Source organism: Stigmatopora argus, chromosome 1 (genome assembly GCF_051989625.1).
Source record: "Stigmatopora argus isolate UIUO_Sarg chromosome 1, RoL_Sarg_1.0, whole genome shotgun sequence".
Lineage (NCBI taxonomy): Eukaryota > Metazoa > Chordata > Actinopteri > Syngnathiformes > Syngnathidae > Stigmatopora > Stigmatopora argus.
Window position 1 is genome coordinate 18,397,103 of NC_135387.1, and position 24,590 is coordinate 18,421,692.

Below are 24,590 nucleotides of genomic sequence, written 5' to 3' on the forward strand. Positions count from 1 at the left end.
ACTGCACCGATTGGCCAAAATCGGATCGCTTTCGAGAATCCCATTGGTTTATAAACCACGTGGTTGCCACATTTCCAAATATTAATGCGGAATATGAGGAAAGGGAAATCAAGACAACAGAGCGGTGAAAACATGGCTAATAATTTTTGGTCACATTTATTTTTGTGACATATGTCAGCATTAGAATCATTTTTTTCATCATAATTTACGTATATGTATGTTTTAGGTATTTTGACAGAAATTTGGAACGCAAACAAATATTATTGTGAAAACAACGGTGGTATGTTGTTTACACTAGTACGTATGGTGGCTCGCATTCCCGACTATTATTCAAAACAACAAACTGTTTAATGTACAGCTTTAGGCTTTATACTGTGATACATTTAGCTTTTTTTTTCTTGATGAACGGATTAGTAAAAACATAAATGAATAAGATAGCATACGATGCTAAAACTCGTCCCTGGTTATTCTTTTAGGACAAAGCACAGATTTGTCATTTTACAGCACAGATTTGTCATTTTACAGCACATTAACACCGCGAAGAAGAAAGTAGTACCTGCCGTAATGTTATTGGCATCATAGCATTGAATTCGTGATTTCATTTTTCACGTGGACACACCACAGTTTATGTTCTCAGGTAGGTTACCATTCACTTCTTCTTTACACTGCCTCTAATTTCATAATTTATCATAATTTTACGCGTCCTTGTATGCAACACAAAATTAACACGGTCTACAAAAACAACAAGATGAGCCATTTTGGCTGCATTTTTCCTCTTCATGTTCTGTTTCCTGGCGTCCTTTATTTCTTTCTTTATTGCCTTCCTGCACATATATCTGCTTTTCACTGTCTGAAAACCTGTCAAGTCGCTACCCAGATACTACTAGTTGTTTTTCTCTGATCTCATTTTCTGAACCACTTCATCCTCATTAGGGTCGCGGGGGGTGCTGGCGCCTATTCCAGCTGACTCCGGGCCAGAGGCGGGGGACACCCTGAATCGGTGGCCAGCCGATCGCAGGGCACAAGGAGACAGACAACCATGCACACCCATACCTAGAGACCAATCAGCCTACCATGCATGTTTTTGGAATGTGGGAGGAAACCGGAGTACCCGGAGGAAACCCATGCAGGCCCGGGGAGAACATGCAAATGAATAAGTAAATAAATAAATAATAAATGAAAGTCTGCTTTGAATACTTAACTTTCAATGCATTGGATGTCTAGTTCTGGTAATTGCAACTAATGAGTTAACCATGGTAGCTATACAAATTAATCTTACAAAATATTCATACAATTCAAATGGTTTCTCGACTTCCCTCTTCACTACTCTGAGTAATTTCTTTGTTTGTTCCTTTTGAGGGGGTTTAGAGGAGTACACGGCTTCACTCATCCAAGATGTGGATGCATGTGACACTCTTCCTGTTGTGCACAAACGTTGGAGGATGCGCAGAGATGTTCAACACATCAGGCCTGATTCTTGAATTCACGGCTGTGGATTTTTATGACAAAATGCTTTCTGGGAAAATGGTGTTTGTCTACTTTGAGAATCAAGGTAGAGCAGTGCCACACTAAACATGTTTTCTTCTTCCCGAGTGCCAAAAATGAATCATTTCTCTTTGTTTTCCTCTCTTAAGTGTCTCCGACCATCTCGCTCTTCTTGGGGGAACTGCAAAAGTCTGCAGATGTTTTGAAAGATTATGGAGTACTCGTGGGCAAGGTAACACATACTGATTTGCGGATTTGACTCATTATGTGGAATAGGATTATTAGTTTGTTTTCAGTATTGAAAATAACGTCCCTTTTGACATTTCTGTGTTTTTTTTTAGATCAACTGCAAAAGAGAAATGGTCCCCTCATATTGCATGAAAGAAACGGTGCAGCATACTGCTTTTCTTTTCAGGTATGTAGCACAAAGGTGAAACATCCAAAATTATGTGAATTAACATAGATAAAATGAGGTGTTATTGAATTCAAAATCTCTCTTTTTGAAGGGATAGTAAGGAGTTCTTAAGCTTTGATTTGGACACTGTATTTGACGTCAACTCCATTGTCTCTGAAGTTCTGTTGTAAGTAAGCAAACACGCCCTCAAGATAATTATTTGTTGATTCAGTATTTAATAAAAAAAAGAAAGAAAGAAACATTTAGGACATTTTCATCAAACCACATTGTCATGCTGTTACGTTTAACTGCAACGAGACATAGTAATGATTCTTTTTAATGTGGTTAAATTGTATGAAACAATGATAGTCAGAGTCACTGTTTGAATTTCGCAAAATATCTGAACCTGTACGGTATATAAACGCTGCTCTTAATTTGCCCTTCAGTGCCATTTTACGAGATGAGGTCAAGTACGTGCATTCAGATGCTGACCTCTTAGTCTTGGAGAAGTCGGTCAGAGGGAAGAAGGATATTGTATTAGGTTATGTCAGCAGTCTGGGCACACAAGGTATGGACAACACGGTTCACCATCGTTTACTTTTTTTCTACAGCATTGCCCCTTTCACAATCCAACTATGTATTTAACTCCTGTTGGACTACTGCTTATACCGGACCTTATGTGTCTAATTGCGGGACTTTAGAGCACCGATCAGTAATGGAGACTGCTTATGTGTATGGATCCAAATATCAGTTCATCCTCATAACCGGAGGCCCTGTATTAAAACACTTGGGGTATGTTTGTCTTCTCATCAGCTCTTTGCGAATAAATAGAAATATTATTTAGAATTGTCTTAGTTTTTCCATGAACACAAATTATTCCAATGCTGATTAGCCCTTTCTTTTTCTTTCAGTGTTCACGGAGCATCTCTGTTATCTCGAGTCTGGTTCCTCCACTGCAGGACTCCTCGCACTGAACGTTGCCCTTTGACACCTATGAGGACACCACTTTCTATACTCGGCCTGCACACCTTCTTGCAACTCATGGAGGCTCCACTTTTGGTAAGTAGTCGGCAATTTTCTTTCAGACAAATGTCAAAGCAAAACAAAAAAACTGCTGCGGCTTTTTTGATTGCTTGTATTTTTTTTCTTCTGCTGTTTTCATCAGTCAGAAGTATACGAAGACCCATCTGCTGTTCCGAAGCCCCTGTTCCCCTACCAACAAACTCCACAGGTCTTTCTGTTCTCACATTCAGAAACAGAGCGACTGGACCGGGACTTGGCCAACACGCTGGCCTGGAAGCTCCGAGGCCTCGCCCTGCTGATGCTTGTACACAGGTAAAATGAAAGATACACACACATGTTCTGTGATCTTGTCCTTTTTTGTTGTTTTGTTGTTGGACTAATGGAATGCAATTTTCATCTTTTCTTTAGGAAAAGTCCTGCAGTGAAAACTCCAGTTGAATATAACGCTGCTTACAGGCTACCGGAGAAGGTATGGTTAACTATTTCCTTGGCAAACATTTTTTATATACAATGTAGCCTTGAGATATGATTTTTCCCCCTCAAATTCAAGACATTGTTTGCTTTTGCTTGTGAACTAAGAATTTAAAATAGATGGGCTCTATGGTAGCAGTGAACTAAACTCAATTCCCAACATTAAGAGTTTGAAATATACTGCATTGAATAAAAAGAGGCTTCAAACTATTTATGTGAAAGTAAAGATAATATTTTAAAGCCATATTTTTTCCAAATGTTGCCTTTGTCATTTTTGCTGTTAGGGTTCTGAAGTCAAGTATTTGACATTGGATAACTTGGATGAGCTCGTGGAGCTCTTTCTCCATCAAGAGGAAGATGGAATGGAAAATGAGATGTTAGAAGCAGAAGAGTGTGATATTAATCAGGACGTCTCTCATGGTAACAGGGAGCAATGAAAATCAAAGAACTTGAACCATAACAGGAGTAATGTTTGATTTATTTTTTCCGCCCAGGGGAATTGGAAGACGAAATTGTGGCATCTCTCTATGTGAACCGAGGTCATGAGACAGAGATGGACTCTATCACCCAACTGACTTCTGATAATTTTCCTGATGCAATAGCTCAAAGTGGCCTCACAGTGGTGCTTTTCTACCTCAAATGTAAGTCTGTCCTTCTTTCTTTAGTCTCAACTCAGCAGGTAGGTCACCATTCAAATTGACGTCGTTTCATCAGAAATGAAAACAAGAAGTGAGAGTTCAGAATATTCATCCATATTATTCCCTGTATTCTGTTCAGGCTTAAAAGAAAATTTCCGGCCTATCAGACCTGATTTTTTTTTTAAAGCTTGCACTTTATGGTGGTCTTGGTCCATTACTTCAAATCATTTCACATGTATTACTTGCTACTTTTCTTCTGGCACGAAACTATAGATTGGTCACCAATCCATACACAGACAACCACTTGTTTAGAACTGAATGCACACCTCAAATCACGCTGGTCAAAGTTGGAACAGTTGGAACAAAAACCTGCACTTTGTGGTAAAGTTTGGACACTCCTTAATTAAAGTCGTCGCCATTAGTTAAATGCACAGTACAGTGGTACCTCGACATACGAGTGCCCCGACATACGAGCAATTTGAGATACGAGTAAAATTTTGAGCAAATATTTATCTTGAGATACGAGACAAATTTCGATATACGAGCAGACAGCGGACGCGAGAGGCTGCTCATAAGAACATCATGGGCACTGTCTCTCTCCCCCAACTCCCTCGTGTAATGTCTCTGAGAGCACTTTTTTCAGTATTTTTCCCCCCGTTAGTCAGTGCGAATGACGTATATACTACTTCTCGTTGGCAAGTGGTCGTGCGTTATCCTATTGTGAGGACATTTGTGTGCATCATTTTGGGAATATTTTGATGGGAATACAAAAGCAAACATCTTGGTTGCATGTGAAAGTCAGGGTGGAGGAGGGGCAAATCGAGCCAACCCGGCCGGGAGAAGAAAAGTATCAACATTTAAAACAAAATTAGAATTAAATTTAGTGTAAGGTTAGATTAAATTTATTTTTGAGTGTCTGCATCGTAATCCAAGTTCATTTAAATTAGTTTATGTTATGTTACGAGTGCGTTGCCGTGCAAAAATCCCCCGCCCTCTCCCCTCCTTCTCTCTCTCTGTCCATCTCTCTCTCTTCCCCCTGCGAAATCCGTATAATTTTAGTACTATTAAACACATTTTAGTAATATTAAACCACTAGTTATTTGTTACTTTGTTAATAGATGGCGAATTAGAACAAATAAAAATGTTTTTCCAATCCAATATCCTGTTTTTGGGTGTTTTTTCAGAGGCTTGGAACAAATTAATTTGTTTTTAGTTCATTTCTATGGGAAACGTTTGTTTGAGTTACGAGAATATCGACATACGAGCTCAGTCCCGAAACACATTAAGCTCATATCTTAAGCTCGTATCTCGAGGTACCACTGTACAGTAATACCTTGACATACAAGTGCCCCAACATACAAGGAATTTGAGATATGGGTAAAATTCCGGGCAAATATTTACCTTGAGATCCGAGACAAATTTTAATGATAGATAGAAAAACTAATCAACAATTGTCGAAACAAACAAAGAAAATAGAACTATGAAAATAGTCATAATATTACAATATTAAAGTAGCAATATTACAAGAATGAAGATATACAACGTAATATTGCGGAAGAAAAGTTGTAATATTGCGAGAATAAAGAATATATTGTAAGATTACTGCACCAATACATTGACATACGTGTTCTCCGACATACGAGGAATTTGAGATACGGGTAAAATTCCGAGCAAATATTTACCTTGAGAAATGAGACTAATTTTGAGATACGAGAAACGCGAGAAGCTGCTTATCATTTTAGCGCACTGTCTTTCTCGTCGCATCTCCCTCGTGTAAAGATCTCTACGAGCACTGGGCAGAGCATTGCATTTTTTCCATGAACGAATTCATTTGTATTTAGTTCATTTCTATGGGAAACGTTGATTCGAGATACGAGAAAAGTTTTAACTGTATTTTCGTTTCGATCAACAGGGGACGCCGTTTCACAGACCCTGCTTAATTCCTTGACTGAAGTGGGAGAGAGACTTGCAGGTATCTTTACTAGCACGCAGTAGCTTGTGAAGTGTTTTGTTGTTGTTTACTGTGTAACAAATAAATGCAAGTGTGATAATTCATAAGACCATGCTGAAGCCTGTTTTTATTGGCTCTGCCACATGTTGTAGATGCTGACATCGGTGCTGTTCACATGAGCGCAGTGGATTGTGGGGAATGGACAGACCTCTGTGCTGCTCAACCAGTCAGCTCTTTACCAGTCTCCTTCAAGCCAATCACTGCCTTTCCAAGTATCCTGCTCTTCCGCCCCCAGGAGCCAATTCAGGAGTACAGGGGGATGTTGGGATATGAACCGCTGCTTCGCTTCATTTTGTTGTAAGATGCCAATTGTGTCATTTTTCGTAAATTCTATGTTGGATGAGAGGGAAAGGTCAAAAGATGGGTGGGGTTTTATGGACTTTATTTTAGGCTGAAAAGACAGGAAAAACTATCCTGGGTATTGTTTTTTGATGATTTGTAATAATTAGCAATATGCTTGCTAATAATCGTGGCACAAAAGTTCAGTTATTATAGTGTAAATATACTTGTCTTATGGTGGCAGCAACGAGTGGTTAGTGTGTCGGGCTCACAGTTCCGGTCTAGGGTTCGATCCCAGGTCGGTCCTCACTTTTTGAGGTTAGCATGTTCTCCTTGGGCTTGCGTGGGTTTTCTACAGGTATTTCCTACCACATCCCCAAAACATGCAGAGTTGAACACGCTTAATTGCCCCTAGATATGAGTGTGAGCGTGAATGTTTGTCCGTCTCCTTATGCCCTGCGATTGGCTGGCCACCGATTCAGGGTGTCCCCCGCCTGGTGCCCGTACTTAGCTGGGACAGGCTCCAGCACTCCCCATGACCCTTGTGAGGATAAGCAGTTCAGAAAATGAATGAATGAAATCTTATGGTTCTCTGCCCCGGCAGGAAGGCATTCATATCTTATCTCAAACATTTATTTTTTAAGGAACAGCTGTTGTTCAGTCAAGAACTAAATGAAACTTGAATGCTATTATTTTATTTTAAATTCCAACAAAATATAATCACCATTAAAGACTGTATGTCTTGGACCTCATTTAAACTTTAATAAAGGGCCACGCCAAAGAAGCACAGATGGTGTACGTGTGAGTAGGACCATTAAGGCTATCTTCACAGCCCTTGATAAACAGACACACACAGCAAACACATTTTGAGCTGAGCTGTGTGCAAACATAAAAGTAGACACATTTTTGCACGGGTTTGAGAAAAAAAACAATGGTCCCATTTTAAAACTTTTCCATTTTGTGGTATTGAAGTGGTGGCCAGAGTATTCAAGTTTTCACGGGGCCCCAAATCCTTGTTGGCACCCCTCTGTGTCTGAAAGTCCATTGTCTTTTACCCAGGAGCCGTCCGGTCGTTCCCCAGCTACTGACTAATCTGCAGGATGTGACATCATTTCTTCATGGGGTGCCTCATCCTGAGCTAATGGACGACAACCCTGACAGAATAGTCGGCCTGTTTGGGACTGAAACACATTCAGGTAGAGGAGTAATGTTGACTAGTCTGTATTGATGACAATGAACTCAGATAATTTATAAAAGCGAAGGCTCACATCGAGTTGAAGTATTACTCACGCGGCATATTAAAATTTTGAATATAAGCCTGTCTGAAGTGATGCGAAGGCCATGTCTCTGGTTGTGTTGGCAGGTGTGCCAATATATAATGAAGCTGCAAAGTCGTTGCGAGGGAGGGTGCTTAGCGCCTTGCTGACAGATGTGCTGGCACAGGAATGGTACGTGCTGTCAATTGTTCTTCTATTTCAAGGTCGTCCCAGAGTATCAAATTCCCTGCTTTAATATTAAAACCTTGATGAAAATTCATTCATTCTTGATAAACGAAATGTCAAAAGCTTTAAGAAGTCAGTCGTCAGTCACTATTACAAAAGCTTTACGAATTTTGTTTTATGCTTGTGTCTTTGTGTGTGCCATTTGTAGGGCTGCCGACCTCTCTGTCGACCTCCCTGCAATTTTAGTGTTCCCGTCATGGAGGGAGCACACTCAACCCACCATGTTGTCCCTGTTCTCCTCTGTGGATAACTTGTTATCTCAGATTGACGCTGCAGTGTTGCATCCTTTGGTAATCTTTTTCTATCTATCTGTCAGTAACCATTCAAAAAGAACTGCTAATTGTGGAAAAAATTAACTCGGGAATGAGTTAGGCCGGATAAAGTATAATTTAATCTAAGACAGATAGAGATATAAAGACCATTTGTGGATACAAGGTTTTAATAACATAAATAATCCACTAATTCCTTCTCCCCCATTCACGAGAATGATGTTTTCCCATCTCTTCTATTGTCAGCCCGAGTTGACGGTGGAAACCCTACCATCCTACCTCAGCCTGGGAAAAGCGCTTCTCCTGCTGTTTGTTGGAGAAGAAGAAGATGAAATAGGGTTGAGACAGAACAAGATGCTACTGGAGGAGATGAGAGGAGTTGTGGAATTAGGAGGCAAACGCATGGCGCGTTATCTGACCTGTTGGATACATCTGTATGTTGTATTTACATTAGATGGTTATGTATACATCCAATTTGTTAAATTCCTGTGACCATTTGACTTTAGGTGTAGAGCAGTAAAATTGGACTTCTAATAAAATACACTGTATGGCAAGGTCTAGTACAAATTTAGGGAGCATAGTGGGTGAGTGGTTAGCACATCCGCCTCGGCGCTCGCCTTCCTATGTAGAGTTTGCTTCTTCTCCCTGCGTGTGTTTTCTTCGGGGACTGTGGTTTCCCACACATTCGAAAAATATCGTGATAGGCTCAATGACCAAGTCGTCCCTGGATACGAGTGTTTGCGTGATTGGTAGTCGGTCCCCTTGCGCCCTACATTTGGCTAGCAACCAATTCAGAGTGTAATCCACCTGCTGCCAAAAGTTGCTGGAAGCAGATTTTTAAAAAGTTCTTTTACTGCTTTAAAGTGTACACATTTTCTTGTTATTCTTTTACAGGGGCCGTACTCCTGCTGGAATGTCAGTCTTGGGTTCCTACCTGGGTACAATGCCCCCCCTCCCAGCACTGGTTCTCACTCATTTGCCATCTGGACATGAAGTTTACGAGTACCCACCTAACATACCCATCGTGGCTCAGTCTGTCTTGCAGTGGCTGCAGAGAGTGGAAGACGCCAAAGAGCATCCTGCAGGTTAGAATCTCAAAAGTATCAAACGCCCCAAGGGTACTGTACATTTGAAAGACCATTCTCATGCATGACCCTCAAAGTTTTACATGGCTCTGTTGAGTCCTTAAATGGGATACCAGTTTAAAAAAGGAAACGTTTAATATATCATTGTGTGTTGTTTTTCCCCCCATATTCATAAAATCTCAAACAGCATTTACTGTCCACAAAGCAAAGCATTATCCCAGTAGCATCTGTTTTGCACTGCCCCAGCAACATCGTTATAATAAATTAGTTTGAAGCAGTAAATCATTTTAAAAAGCTGACTTTATTTAGCTCTGCTCTGTGTTGTAATGGCTTCGAAATGTTTTTCAGTCGTTAAAAGTAAAAGTCTATTTGGGCCTGCTGCAAGTTTGCACCCAGTACCTAAGTGCATTGTTGGATGCTGTGTTTCTGTTTATACTGTAATTAAGCAAGTGTGTGGCAAGGCATTCCTTACATTGTGCTCCCTGTATTAGCTAGTTCCAGATTACTTACAAAAGCCATTAGTTTTTCTCTCTCACATTTTGATTGAACACTACAAAACATTTGGATCACCTTATTATGTGGAACTAATATCTGAGCTATTGTATACTTTAGGGATTGATTATTCTCTGTCTCTTAGGGATATTAGGAAAAGATGAGTGGTCTCCCTCCGTCGAGTTTTATGACTTTCTGAAAGTCATGGATGAGGAGGAACCTGGCTTTGCTAAGCAACGTGTACCCGAAGGAGAGAGTGAAGATTTAAAGGTGGACAAAGAAGAGATGAACATGGAAGAAGCAACAACAAAGTCTTCTCACCACATGCCTCATCACTCAGAGTTATGACGTAAGCTTTAGAGATCTTTCCATAATAGTAATATTGATGGTGACTCACAGAGCTGGATGCCACACATTTGAATGCAGGTCAATTGATTGACAAGTCAGTCCAGGGGTTTCCGGTTTCTCAACCTGTGATTGACTTGGGCTTCCTTGAATAGGATAGGCCAAACAAGCAAAGGCCTTCCCCAAAAAATCTTAAAGCTTTTTTGGCTGCACATAACCGAAGCCTTGGAGATAAGCAGTAAAAGATAATGGAGTGTATGACCAGGAATGACTTTGAAGTTATTCTTTAGCATTTTTATATTGCTCCCTCTAGACAATCGTTAAATGCACAGCATGGCCGTCTAGTGGTTAGAACTAGGATGGATAACTGTACATTTTGTCTCAGAGTCATCAAATAGTTCTCTTTTATCCCCCGCCCATCCAAAATCCACTTACTTTACATTAAGAGTGTCTACAAAATGCGTAAGAAATTTTCCTCCACAAACTACCCCATGTTCTGAAATGGCGCGCTTCAGTGAATGATTAAAAGTCAACCCATAAACAACCTACTTTACAAGCACTGCATTAGAAACCATCTATGTTGATGTAAATCCTTACAAACTGTATGGTAAATTTAGAAAAAAATCCTATAAAGCAGTATAGAAAACAATCCAAAACTTTCCTTTTCTTTTCACAGTAAATATATTGTTGGATTTGTGTAAATAACTGTGGCAGTCATGAAAATAATGACCCGTGTCCACAATTTTAAAGCTTTAAGTCACCATGCTGGTTTTATTAATTTTTGACAGATTTGAAGTTAAGCAGTTTTAAAAGAGATTTCTCTTTAATGAAGTCAGAGTTCTGCTCATTGGCTGATTCTTGATTTCTGTGCCTGTCCAGAGTTGGAGGCAACACATAAACTCATAAGACATTTTAAAGGAACGCATGCACAATCTAATGGGGTCAAATGTATGAGCTGTATTGAAAATTTCGCCTTTATGCTGGCTTTTGCCTTGACTCTGTCACAGAAGTATGTATGTGACAGTGTGTTTATTATCGGAGAGAGTAACCGCTACCCTCACTCAGTCAGTCTCCTGGAAGATTTTTCCATTGGCTTCCATTTTCTGACATTTGGGTAGCAAGTTATTTGCTTTGGGTTTTGTGACAAAAGTCTGATTAAATCATAAGCGTTATTTTTCAGAAAGCAAAATACTATGTGTGATTTAAAAAAACCAAAAAACGTTTATGTTGTTGTCTATGTCAATGCTGAAGCAGTCCATAGGTTTATTTTCTTTCCTTTTTTTACTTGAGCTATAAATTAGAATGATAAAAGCCCTTGCGCACTTAGTCGCTGACTGAAGATGTAGTGTTCGATTGACCCATGAAATTACCCAGTTCACCTTGTGTGCTGCTGCAGGTACTTAAATAAATTATGAACAATAAAAAGGGACTAAATATAGCCACAAATTTGGCCAATTGTTATGGAAATTAGCAACACTTTTGGATGACGTGTTTAAAAAAGGATTTTGATAAAAGATAAGCTTTGTTTAATGTACAATTTGTACTGCATATGGATTGAATTTGGGCATAAATAGATGAATGGCATTTCAACAAATGTTTTTTTTAATAGTCTGACTTAGGTTGAGCATTCGCAAACTCATTTTCCCAGTTAAAATAGAATAAGTAAAACATAACATGAAGAAGTGTCATTGAATACTTCCTTTGACACAAGCAGAATGTAGGAGAGCCAGAAATGGAAGAGCATTCCTGCTGCTCTTTGGAGACTCCAAATTGCCAACACACGCATAACGAAGCGCAAAATTAGACATCCTACCTGATGTTTCGCACAGCTATGAATTAAAACCCCCCGTAAAAAACACATCAGTCATTGTGTAAAATATACAGTAAATACTTTAAGCTTTAATGGGGTCGTGAGCTGAATTTGATTTGTAGCCACTCCTCCCACCCTTTCCATTTTGAAAAACAAAAGTCCAGCATCCGCTTAGTTCCCTGAAGCGTTGGGCCCTATCTGTGGGTGGTGATTTTTTTTTTTTCATCAGTAGGAAATATAACTGGCTCAGTGTATACTTAACTTTCATTGCGTGCATTCAGAACACCCCGCAAGGGTATAAATATAGACATTACGTGTTGAATAATGAGTAATAATGATAGGATAGTAATTGCAGTCATTAGTCACTGATACATGGGTCTCATCAAGCCATTTGATTTCCATCCAGAGCAACATGGAGTTGTGTGCTAATGCTAATTACACAATGGCTTTAATGTCCATTTAGGAGCTAAACTGTAGCATATGCGTAACAGTCAGGTCCCCTGGTGATGATATCGCATGGATTTCCTGGAATCAAATGGCACAATTTGCTTCTGCTTCGCCAGACTTTGACTTCCTTATTAAGAAAAAGGGCACATCTCAGGAGATTAGGTAATGTCCAGAAGCATTCTGCAAATGTTGTCGTCGTTGCTGTTGGTGAAATGATCATTGTACTGGAGTGTGGGGGGATTGGACATGATGATTTCATAATTATAGATAAATTATAATTGTTATTAAATATTTAACCCTAGAATGGTAACCCTCTATTTCAGGGGTTACCTTTCACGCTTCTGAAATAGAGGGTTACCATAGTTACCGGGGGGAAAATGGGTACCCTTCATTGCACCGTCTTGCTTAGGATCCATTTTTTTGACCGGTAACCATGGTAACCCTCTATTTCAGAAGCGTGAAAGGTAACCCCTGAAATAGAGGGTTACCTTTCTAGGGTTAAATAAATTATTTGTTAAAAAGTTGTTAAAAATGAGATGCAACTGCACTTAACTGTACTGGACTCTGTTAACAATGTATTGTACGGAATTTAAAAAGTTTAAACAGGTTATCAACGATTAGCTGAGTTTGCTTCACATCACACTGGACAGCTCTATCAGAAGTTCAGAAGTTTACAGATTGGCCCCGTGTGCTTGGGTGGTTTCTCTCTAGGTAGTCCATTCAGATTCCGATAGCACGCAAAGTCTAGTGTGTGTATTTAAAATTGTATATATTTCCTTTTATGAGGCTGCAGGATGGGAAACTTCCTCCTTTTTGTGCCTCCCTTTGTCCTCTCATATAGTGCCTACTCAAAATCTTCCTGTATCAGGAATGTTCTCGATTCCAATGGGACATGCGAATGAATGCAGGTCTTTGATGGGCCACCAGGGATGAAATCTAACATTAGGTACCTCTCATATGGGCAACTGTGGAGTTCTCACGAAATCTTTCTCTCTCACACACTGGTGAAACGTTCACATCTGTAACACTTTGTTTTTACTTTCACGGTGTAGATTCTGAACCACACCTTTTGAGAGATGGTGTTCTGGCCATGAGTTATGTGATCAGAATTTTTTTTTGCCCCAGGCTCTGCTGGTAGTCTTCATCTACTGGTTACTCTGTACTAGTTCTGACAAGCCTTTCATAAGCAGACACTCGCATAACCTCAAGAATGTGCAACCAGTTAGCTACACAATACCTTTTCCAACCTCTTTTTCTGTTGGTCTCTGTTCATTTGGTGACAGGAAGGACAATTAAACACCCATCTAATAGATGATGGAAGACATTTTCTAAATGACCTGATGATCATGATCAATTGGACTCTTTATACACAATTAGTCATTGCCTTACTCTCTAGGAAATATGTGAAATAAATAAATAGCATTATTTTTGAATGAATAGAATTTTTGGAGGGGGGGCATTTTTGTATAATGGATTCTAGGATTTTTCTTCATTTGTAAAAAAAAAACAAGGCTCAGTAGGAGTTGGGAAACACTGGATTAAAGTGAGGCAAGCCTTTGGCATTATTTAGGCATTATTTCACAATACAGTAGTGATCCACCCCCTCAAATAATCTCTAAAATATTGATTAAAAAAAAAAAAAACTAACATCTTGACCCTGGAACCTGTTTCACAGCTGGTATCATTTGAGTCAGACATTTCAACAAGCTTGCTAAACTATTAGTAAGAGAGTTCTCTTACTGTAATTGACAGTGATAGATGTCCAATCCATTTTAACTGGGAGTAAATGACTGTAAATAATCATGTTTCAATACCGGTGACAGGGATACCAGTGAAATCAATTTTGATTTGGAGGGACTACTAGTGAATGATCACTACCAGCTCCCCCAATCAAAATGTACAAAATGAAAACTATTTCTGCCAATGAAAGAGAACTCCTTTTTTCATGGTTTCCAGGTCGACACTGTATTCATTAATTCCTCAAATGTTATAAATGTTTGCGCATGACTGTGCGGAGGTATATTTTAATGAGTTATATTATGAATATTATAGCAATGGAATTTCATTAAGAAAGAGTCAAATGAAAAAAAGTATTCATTTTATTGTTCTATACAACTTCTCATAAAAAAATACAATTATTTTCCATGGGCTCTTATTGTACAAAGTTTAAAGGACAGTGAACTAATCAGACAATGTTATTTCAAGACAGACATTGAGAACTTAGGCATAACTGCGTTTGTGTTTCTCCATGCATTGCAAATTGGGCAATTGTGCTTACATGCCCTCTTCCCCCACAGCTACGTTTTTCCTCTATCCACTAAGAGCCCCTGCCCCCTTTGTTTAACCTTTGACCTGCTAAAGTATCAGTCCTAAATGCATTGTCTTCAAAAGAGCTAGAAGAAACCAGCACACCAAACACATCATCTCCTTCCTTCTGCCAATTTGGAAGATGATCTAATTAACTATTTTCAATTCTAATTAATCATCAAATCATTTATTTGGAATTAACTCACTTAGGTCTGTCAGGCTCCCGGTTCCTGGCTGCTTGCTAATTATTTGTTAGTGTGTCAGTATGCAGGATACATTGTATAAGTCATTAGAGGTCAACATTCCTCATTTAACAAAAATACTTTGATTAGCGAATTCATTTCCATGGCTGCCGGGTTTGAGCAGAAACTAATAGGAGGAGTGCTCTAGTGCATGTTCATTAGCCGAGTGGCGTTTGTTGCTTTGCGTGCACTTTGCTTATTACAAGATCCAAAGAACTAAATGAATTGGGCCAAAACATGGGGGTGGGGGATAAATGTGCAAGCAAATTGGGACTGGCATTTAACGTCTTCACCCTGGGATCATAATTCTTGATAAATGGCATTATCTCACTTTGAGGGCTAATGGCTGTAGCAGATGAAGGAGGGACGGATAGGGAGAAGAAGGCTGTGAGGCTTTGCAATGAGAAATAAGATCCATCCCCAGATAAATGTCAAAGAAAAACAAACAGTTACTCCAACGTTGGACTGCAAGTCAGAAATGAAATGTGAATCTGTAGACTGTAAAATGTTTTCCTTTCTTTTTTCCTTTTTTTGTGAAGCAACAAGTAATTGTATTGGCGCTTCAGCTGGAATCTTACAATACTGAATTAATTTGAGTTCGTCAGAGTCAGTAATCAACAACAAAGTAAGTTGAAACAAATATTTACTGGATGACATACAAGAGGCACTTTCAACAAGCTCAATTTCATCTACATGTTCCCACATTACATCAACATTTACGTTCATAGCACTGTTTTCAAGTATTTACTCTGAAATGTGAATTTCTCACACCACATGTTCAAGACAACACCAGCCTCTTTGAATTATAACAATCAAATATTCCTAGTCACCATGTTATTTTCAGACGAGTTCAATGCTAATAAAAAAGAAGAAAATTGTAAAAATAGCAACAATAAACATTGGTGGTTGCAGTGGGACATTTCCTGATTCCATCTGATCCTTTCTGAAACGTTAACAAAACAAGCAGTTAAGACTGAATATACAGAGCGGCATACCCTGCAATGTTCTTCAATGAAAAACCATAGTGAAAAACTCAATCCCATTTGAGTAATTGTACGCATACATTCATACTGCTTTCACAAGCGCAGCCCACATGCATTTTAGTCAGTAGCCTGGAAAATATAACATAGAGTATATTGTTAAACTCCAAACTTGTGGGTACATCTGACCCAGTATAGAAGGATTAAGAGTTGGTATGACAGAGTGCATCATTCACATTTTATGGAGATTACAGTGAAGTACATAGAGACGGACATAAAAGGTGTTTGTAACTGTGTATATAGGTGCCATAAGATACACAAAGTACTTAAAAACAGAGGATCATAAATGGTAAACATCTAACATGTACAAATTCATGTATACATATGACACAAACTATATTCATAGTTCAATTATTCAATGGAAATAAAACGTTTTCATGACGCTCAGCAACAGTGTTAGCTAGCACACACAAAGTAACTAATAAACTAGTACAAAACATCAAACATCACACACATATATACACCTAAATAAATTCGGGGAATTTGGGCTAATTGACCTAAGACGTGAGGAAAACAACAAACAATCCCACTTAATTTTAATTTGTGTATGAAATGCATTCATGGATTGCAAACTGCCAGCAAAATGGGAAATGCCATCAAATACCATGAGAGCCACCTTAATAATACTTCAATCACATTGGCCTAGGCACAAAAAAGGCAAGTAGACAGGTTTTAAAGTGAATAACCAATGTAAAATCTGCAAATAGGCAGCACCCAAAGCCTAGTATTCTGAAGCACTTGGTTTCAATAGTTTTATTTTTCTCTCACACAGACCTTGGACTCTTAGATTTTAGACTTATTGCCGTGGTATGAAATAGTTTAGGCACCCTTGATAATTTTCAAGATTATCCTTTAGATTTAATTGTTCAGGAATTTTAGTTAAATGTGTAAAATAGCAGAAAAATACAGAAATATTTGGCAGGTAAAACAAGTTCATTACCATTACGAACAAAAATCTAAAAACAAAGATTGTTCAACACCATGGTTTATGGGAAGGATACAAAAGTTCAGAGGGTAGGCTGTCAGTTTTAACTATGTAGAATATAGTCAGGAAATTGAAGACCAAAGGAACATTTCAAATTAAGACACAGAGTGGCAGGCGAAGACAAATTGGCTCATACAACCAATTATGTCTAAAGGAAAAACTTTAAAATGATCATGGGTGCCCAAACTTGTTCATACAACTCACTGCAAGTACCGAAAACACAAAGCATGACTGAGGAATAAACAAACATGCATCACTATTGAGTATCTGAACTACAAGTATTATGAAAACAGCATTTACAACGGATATGTAGGAACTGCCAACCGCTGATAAAGCTGGAACTCTCCAAAAAAGATAAAGAAAAAAGCCCAAACCTCTGTTCCACATGTGATTAGAAAGGAGATTCAACCATGTGACCTGTTGCGAACTAAAATAAATAACTTAAAAAACCTATCAAATTAATTTAAAAATAGTCATAAAATATCTAGTCATACATTTTCTTGAGTTGTAAGAGACTCTCCGTATTCTAATTTTGTGCCCGCCAGCTCTACAGATGTCTGAGGCTCTTCGGCCTGGGTTGGTTTAAACGCATAAGTTTTCAATGTTTTTGCGCGGCATCTGCAGATGGAGGCCCAGAAAAAGTGCAGCACACCGGGAGAAAGGATGATGAAGACCCAAGGGTCAATGATGGAGTTGACTGAAATAAAACGAAGGGCAATCAGGTCCTGGGGGTGCGATTCATAGCGGTCATCAACCACTGAATTCATGTACACGCGAACCTGAAATGATACAAAAGTTAAAAATGCTGGTCAGTATTAAAGTAAAAAAAAGAAATCATAATGGTACATACAAATCTGTGTACCCTGACCCTGATATATATATATATATATATATATATATATATGTATATATATATATATATATATATATATATATATATGTATATGTATATATATATATATATATATATGTATATAAGTATGTATATATATGTATATAAGTATGTATATATATGTATCTATGTATGTGTGTGTGTGTGTGTATATATATATATATACATACACGCACGCACGCACACACACGCACGCACATATACAAACCAAACTGCACTGGCTAGTTGAAGGATAAACCTCAAAAAATGCAAGTCATACTCTGTGCTACATAAAAAACAAGTTCCTGTAAGGGCATGCGGAGAAAATAACCCATTGTCATTGGGTAATAAAGTTGCACAGGATTTATCACCACAAACGATAATGACAGATTAAATATTTAATGGTATTGTGTAGTATGGCCCAAGAATCAAAGTCCTTGGATCATATCGAGAATAGTACAAACTGTGTAGGCCATGACGAATTCACAGGTTTTCAAATTCCTGATTCTGAGCTCTCTGGGGCTAAAAGGGGAACAATGTCCAGCAACTTTAAGTCACCTCACTAAAACATAAAAACATAGCATTCATACGTATCTAACTCATTTAATGTGTAGTAACAATTGAACTGATGTCAAACATGAGACCCTTGAGGCAGAATAATTTTATTCAAACTGTTACTGCAGAACTTATCTGCATTCATATTATCCTTAAAAGAAAACTATTGATGTTGAACTTTCCTAAGAATTTCAATCTTCCGCTGTTTGCACAAGAATTAAACTAAGTGTAGTCTATTTGAATTTGGCTCACTGAAAAAAAACATTAACTTGAACCAAGTACAAAACAATGCAAAAGTGTAAATGTTTAAAAATACTTAATTGCTAAGCATATTTAGTCCAAGTTGTCATCATCGGTCATTATTGTAATGGCATAGATACAATTTATACATATTGTGATAATGATTCATGATTGTTTGTTATTTTAGTCATCAAGTTGCACAGGCATCAGAACTGATGGTACGCGATTTTCATATTGGCAGAAAAGGGCAATATAATCATGTGGGATTAGGCCAACATGTAGTATCGCATTCCCCTTCGTGTATGTGTATAAGAAGCTCTTGATAAATTATGCATTTTTACTGTGGCGTATTGGGAGGTAATTTCCCCGCAATGTTTAAATGTGTTGCTGCCTACGAGCGATTTAGCCAGTTTGATTGGTGGCCCGCAAACACGCAAGCCAGTTAAAGAATTACTGTATTTTCTCGCATATTTGTAACAAAAAAAATGCTGACTGAATCAAAGGTACGGCTTATATGCGCACAAGACTTACAGCGTTGCTATACTCTTTTTTTTCATTGGTAAATGTCAGCAAATGAACATTTACTAATTGAGGTTATTTTCGGTTTTGCAGTAAGACAACAACCATTACTGGGTGAATTACTAACTTCCTTATGATATTGACCCTAATAATGTGCTTTTGATTCATACAGTATCTCAGAAATACCACGTGCGATGATTTTTCTTAGGATTTTCCCTTGATAGTAACACAATTGTACTCCCTATTAAAATCATGAATATGGAGGTGAAAATTGTGAATCAGGGGGCGGCTTATACGCCAGAAATGGTAAAATTCAACGATTTTAAGGCAATTTTAAGGGGGGAAATACGGTAGAACTCTGCTCTAACATTTTTTCCTATAAGGCCAACTTAATTGAGTTAAGCCGAAATAGATCGGGAATACGCAAAATCAGAGTCAAACAAATCCAACAGAATTAATAACAAATCTTGGGTTCCTGAGCTCTTACCACGAGCGGCAAGGTGCAGATGACGAAGATGGTCGTCATGAAGACCAATAGAATGAGATGCTCCACCTCTTCTGCCAAGGACAGAGGCCTCCGCTCACTTTTTGAACGTGTGCTTGCCATAAAGGAGACTCCGTTCCTTCTCCGCCGCTGGTACATGCGCAGCAACTGGTAGACCACAAAGGCGTTGCATGCCACTATGGTCAGCACCAGCAATAACATCACAGTGGCATACAGGTTGGCATAGACGGCGTCTTTCTTCTGCTCTGGGTTCATGTCAATGAAGCACCATGTGCCTGGGCAATATTGTACATATTTCCCAAATCCCACAAAAGGGAGGAGACAGAATAAAATGGAGACTAAAAATACCACTGGAATTGCAATATAGGCCAATTTATGGGTGACATGGCGAGTGTACAGATAGGGGTAGCCGATAGCCAAACACCTCTCTAGAGCCATTGTTAGGAGAAGTGACATGGTGGCCAAGCTGAAGAAGGTCATGCTGGATCCAAAGTAAGCACACACCCCATGGGTTTTAGGTGACATTCCCTCCAAAGTGATGTTGCGCGAGTACGACAGTTGTACAAGTGGACTGACCAAGCACGTTCCCCCCAAGTCGGTGACCACAAGCGAAGTGATGAGGATCTGGAAAATTGCTCGTCGGCGGCAGTCGGCCACCTTCAGGTCTCGCCGCCGTCTGATCTCCAGGATCACAAGGGCGACCACGTTGCCCAGTAGGCCTGCGGCAAACATGATGGCGCTGATCACAGGGCTCATCGTGCGATCGATGTGGTGTATGCTGTGGCACGGGTCCATCGCGCTTGGAGAGCGGGCCGAGCTTATCCGGAAATATGTCTGTGCCTTTGCAAAATGGTGACAAAATCATTTCACCAAGTCTTTGTTAGCTGCCATCCTGTCGGAAATGCAAATATAATATTATGAGCAGGATTGCATCAATGTCACGCTTATGATCTATGACTTTGTCAGAATAAGTAACAACTTCAGTTAGCTCTGATAAAAGATTTGAAGAGAATGTGAAGAATGAAAAACTTGATGCCACAATTGCTTCTATTCAAAAGGCATTTGGCGGAGGTCACTCATATCTAAGTTTGCAAATCGACGGAAGTTTGCGAACTTCATGTTAGTCAAGGGCGGGGAACTTGTTTCAGCACTTCTTTTTCATGGTCATTACTAATGGTTTTGAAAGGTTGAAGTGAAAGGATCCAATTTCTTATTTGACAAAATGATGCTACATTCTGCCATGGGATTAGATGGAAACCAATTCAGGGTGTACCCCGCCTACTGCCTGTTGTTGGCTGGGATAGGCTCCAGCACCCCCACAAATCTTATGAGGATAAGTCACTTGAAAAAATTGTGATTCTAAATTCTAATAAATCAATGAAATCAAAAGGTTAATTGCACTGTTAAATATATGTCCTCTATAGTTATACAGCTTTTGAAGGGTTCTGTGCTTGGTAAAGGTCATGAAAGGCCATATTGAATGACTGAATAGTATTAAATTACTGGAGTGGCAGATGTGTGAATTCATTAAAAATGCAAAATGCGCATGATGCTCATGCCATTTCTGTTTGTTAAAACTGTTTAAATATTGTATTATTAAACCACTACTCTTGAGACAAGGTTCAAAAGTATTTTGAGTGTGCAAATTTCACATCACATTAGCATAGTATAATTATTTAACAAATTGTGCTCCAACGATTCAAATCAATGCAATACATCGCAAAATACTTCCAAATATTTAGACAGCATGGTATCCAGGTAACAGGAAACTCATATATATTGTATTGTACATCTTGTACCTATTGACTCGTTTACCTTGACTGTTTCAATTTTAGTGCAGGGTTGCCCCTAAACTCACATTTATGAACCCTAAAAGTGCTCATTTTCCCTTGTTAAAAGTTTTTGGACATCAATCTGCCTGGAGCCACTTTAAAAGCTGTCTGCCACTTTAAAGAACAAAGCTATAAAAAATACATAAAGGTTCACTTTCGGTTCTATACAGCAGTCCTGGCCCCACATATTAAATTGCATTATTATCATTTTGTAGTTCAAGAGGACAAGTGGCACATAACATAAATGAATAAATTAGTTGATTGTTCTACATAGCAAGCATTTTATATATGATATACAGGTCTTGTGGCATTCATTAGCTGTTCAGAGAATATGGTTTAATATCCAAAAAATATTTGATTCCCATTAGGAATTGCAAATAGAACTATTGGATAATGGCTAGTTTGACCATAAGAATTGAAATGAATAGACAACTGTTATTGATTCATATGCTAAATGTTACATTAAATTGAATGTCTTATATTGTCAGTATACAAGTACAATGAGTTTTAAAGCTTCACCATAGAGTGCACAGATAAGTAAGTAGACATAAAAAAGATTAATATACATAGCTCCCAAAGGGCATGTGTACAATCATGAATAATATTTCAACCCTTCATTTTATTTTAATGTATTTAGAATGTGTTTCCCTCCCATTTAAAAGCCCGCCACTGGTTCATTAGTTCCGAAATGTATATTTAATGAAAGAAGAAGGCATCTTACTTAATTTACTGGTTAAAACACGCGTAAAATCAAACTGCTGTCCAATTGAACACTACTCTTCTATTGTGCGCAACTATGTGCTGATCGGAATGGGAGGAGAGGGCTGTAAAAAACACAACACATGTCGAATGCTGACTCGTACTAATTGCGAAAGACAGTTGTTGTCCGTGGGGGGAATGTTAAAATTGCTGTTTTCGGACCCCAAGTCGCGTCAAGTGAGAACGGGAGAGAAAGTAAGCCGCGGCGTGTACACCCGAAACAACATCCAAATAACAGCACAAATAAATAACAAGTTTGACAGCAAAAATAAATAACAAGTTATCACCTTTCCCGCAGAATTGCTCCTCTTTGTCATGCTGGCGGTCATGATGTGCGTGACGAGCGCATGGAGATAAAGAGGAAGGGAGAAGGAGCTGACTGACATTAATAAAGGGACGCGGCTGGGCGAGTGTGAGAGGTGCGGTGGCGTCATGCGGTTTTTGTCCACACCCACCGCTTTAAATGCTGCAAATGCTGCAATTGCTGCACACTTCCTAAAGTAAGTAAAACCACATCATTGTCTACGCTGCTCACTGTACCTCCAGAAAGAGGCAAACAATTTGGGGAACAACACAATGACAAAAACAAAACTATTTTCAAGACTTTCATCTGACCATCTTGCTCATTGTAGTGTCTTAGAATTTCAAGTCAAAACACCAACCAAAATGATCTTGTGTAAAAGATAAACAAAAGAAACTTACAGTTTTTTTTTCAAGCACATTCAATTGAGCGCACCACAGAGAAAGTAGGGGAGAATGGGGTTGGTTGTCACATTTTTAAGGCTTTCGTGGATATCTATTTATTATTGTGAAGCTTAATATTTAGTTTGCGGTGGTCCATTTGTAGCAAGTGTGACAACAAAACCCACGGGACAACGAACTCCACTCTCTTAAATTTAAAGTTAAAACTGATCCACAATAGGAAGGTTGTTGATCGTTTGCCTTAATTTCAGTGTTGTAGGGGTTCACATGCCAAAGTTGCAATGTGGTCCATCTGAATGTCATTTGAGAGCAGATTTGGTTTGATGTGTCATGTTCACTTACTTATAAGCTAATAGAAAGAGGGAAATAAATAATCAAGTGTAAACACCAGCAGCGTCAAGCAGGACTTTTGACCATTCGTATGTTTTTAATAGCTGTAAAAAAAATACAACCTGTAAATTATAATGTTGCACGTTTGCACATGACACTTCAAAGATATGCAGTTGTCTATTTGTACAGTTAACACAAAATGGAAAGTTTGTGGTATCTCAAAATTCACAGCACACTTCCTTTTCTCTACTTTGTTTGAGGGATGATTCAGACAGATTAGGTTTGCAAATTCATTTTATTCATCTTCCATACCGTCCATCCTCGAAGGGGTTGCGGGGGATGCTGGAGCCGTCCTCGGGCGAAAGGCAAACTACACCCTAGACTGGTCGCCAGTCAGTCGTAGGGGAAACCGAGACAAACGACCATCCGCACTTCCAATCATACCGCCACCAGCGGGAATTGAGCCCACAGCTGCCCACACCAAAGTCAGGCCCTGCTGCAATATCGCCACTGATAAAAAAAACACTAAAATCCTTGAATAGGGTTTGATGCAAAAACAAACTGAGTCTTAAGATTGCAGTGGAAATCAACATCAACAACAGCTTGATTATCAGATGTTTCGGAGAATGAAAAAGTATTTTCTGTAGCAGCTTCAGGTTTTTGAGCAGTGTCGTATTGTGTTGGTAGCCTTTGCATCAGGAATTTGGTGATCTCTTTTGTCCTGGTGTTTGTCGAGGACAGATTGATTCTATTTCAAGAATGTTATCCTGGAAAGTGTGTATTGTTTTACACGTTGGAGCATTAATTTGTTTCATGGGTTTGACGACTGGCATTCAATTTAGGGTGTCCCGCGTCAACTGCCCAAAATTGGCTGGGATAGGCACCCCCGCTCGACCCTTGTGACGATAAGCAGAACGGAAAATGTATGAATGAACGTTGGAGCATAATGCTAGGCCATAAATATTTTTATACCGCTGTTGAAGTGCAGTAACGCAAAAACATCTTGCTAGACAGCAATTTTTCCACAGTGTTTGCCAACACTTAATTTGAAAGCTGATCATAACACTCATGTCACGTGTCATGAACATTAATTAATTTTTACAGTGAATCTCATCACCTGTCCTAAACCAGAGACATGACCAATAGTATCAACTTTGCACCAAAAGTGACATAATCCACTGAATGACACATGATAACATCTGTCTTCTGTCAAGCATTCTTTCATATTTATAAATAGGTGTCATGTCATGATTATCACAGTCTTGTAAGTGTTATGATAAGCATTCAAATAATTTTAGTTGGACAACAGCAAATAAGGTAATTAATTTATACGCCTACAAAAATCTCAAAGCTGAAGGTGTCAAAATCCCAATTTTCAGGACTTTGCATTGGTAAAATTAAAAAAAAAACATCACACGAGAGGTTTGGGTCCAAAACCAGAAAAAAAAGAGC

At 38.8% G+C, this 24,590-nt stretch overlaps 3 protein-coding genes across 8 annotated transcripts in view; 2 read left to right on the forward strand and 1 right to left on the reverse strand.

The window, feature by feature from the left end:
- The first annotated feature begins 93 nt into the window (after positions 1-93).
- Positions 94-17,496, forward strand: txndc16 (thioredoxin domain containing 16). 4 transcript variants are annotated; one of them, XM_077606009.1, is made up of 21 exons: positions 94-637; positions 1,360-1,552; positions 1,635-1,717; positions 1,827-1,900; positions 1,992-2,066; positions 2,326-2,447; positions 2,581-2,671; positions 2,791-2,938; positions 3,045-3,214; positions 3,311-3,371; positions 3,658-3,793; positions 3,868-4,014; positions 5,924-5,983; positions 6,115-6,319; positions 7,361-7,497; positions 7,665-7,749; positions 7,952-8,093; positions 8,319-8,506; positions 8,967-9,157; positions 9,795-9,998; positions 17,450-17,496. In XM_077606009.1, exons 2-20 carry the CDS (start codon positions 1,396-1,398, stop codon positions 9,995-9,997), a joined length of 2,475 nt encoding a protein of 824 aa, XP_077462135.1. In that variant the 5' UTR covers positions 94-637; positions 1,360-1,395; the 3' UTR covers position 9,998; positions 17,450-17,496. The 4 variants fall into 4 exon arrangements, with proteins under 4 accessions (XP_077462135.1, XP_077462127.1, XP_077462144.1 ...); XM_077606001.1 differs by having other exon boundaries at positions 17,371-17,467; XM_077606018.1 differs by lacking the exon at positions 17,450-17,496 and adding an exon at positions 13,093-14,401.
- Positions 15,427-22,482, reverse strand: ptger2a (prostaglandin E receptor 2a (subtype EP2)). Its single transcript, XM_077606029.1, has 3 exons — positions 22,394-22,482; positions 19,498-20,407; positions 15,427-17,604 (listed from the first exon to the last, which is right to left on the reverse strand). Exons 2-3 carry the CDS (start codon positions 20,308-20,310, stop codon positions 17,314-17,316), a joined length of 1,104 nt encoding a protein of 367 aa, XP_077462155.1. The 5' UTR covers positions 20,311-20,407; positions 22,394-22,482; the 3' UTR covers positions 15,427-17,313.
- nid2a (nidogen 2a (osteonidogen)) overlaps positions 22,413-24,590 on the forward strand; it is a 41,364-nt gene continuing 39,186 nt past the window's right edge. For all 3 annotated transcript variants that reach the window (XM_077605946.1, XM_077605955.1, XM_077605981.1), the window contains exon 1: positions 22,413-22,606. The gene's annotated coding sequence lies outside the window, so the exon portion shown is untranslated. The remainder of the gene's footprint in view (positions 22,607-24,590) is intronic.

Bases quoted from the DNA above. Each gene is read 5' to 3' on its own strand.
- txndc16 (XM_077606009.1), top strand. From the start codon at position 1,396: ATGTGGATGCATGTGACACTCTTCCTGTTGTGCACAAACGTTGGAGGA. The intron at 2,067-2,325 runs GTAAGTAAGCAA...TTTGCCCTTCAG, and splicing joins ATTGTCTCTGAAGTTCTGTT to TGCCATTTTACGAGATGAGG. The intron at 2,448-2,580 runs GTATGGACAACA...GCGGGACTTTAG, and splicing joins CAGCAGTCTGGGCACACAAG to AGCACCGATCAGTAATGGAG.
- ptger2a (XM_077606029.1), bottom strand. From the start codon at position 20,310: ATGGACCCGTGCCACAGCATACACCACATCGATCGCACGATGAGCCCT. The intron at 17,605-19,497 runs GTAAGAGCTCAG...GTATCATTTCAG, and splicing joins TCTGCACCTTGCCGCTCGTG to GTTCGCGTGTACATGAATTC.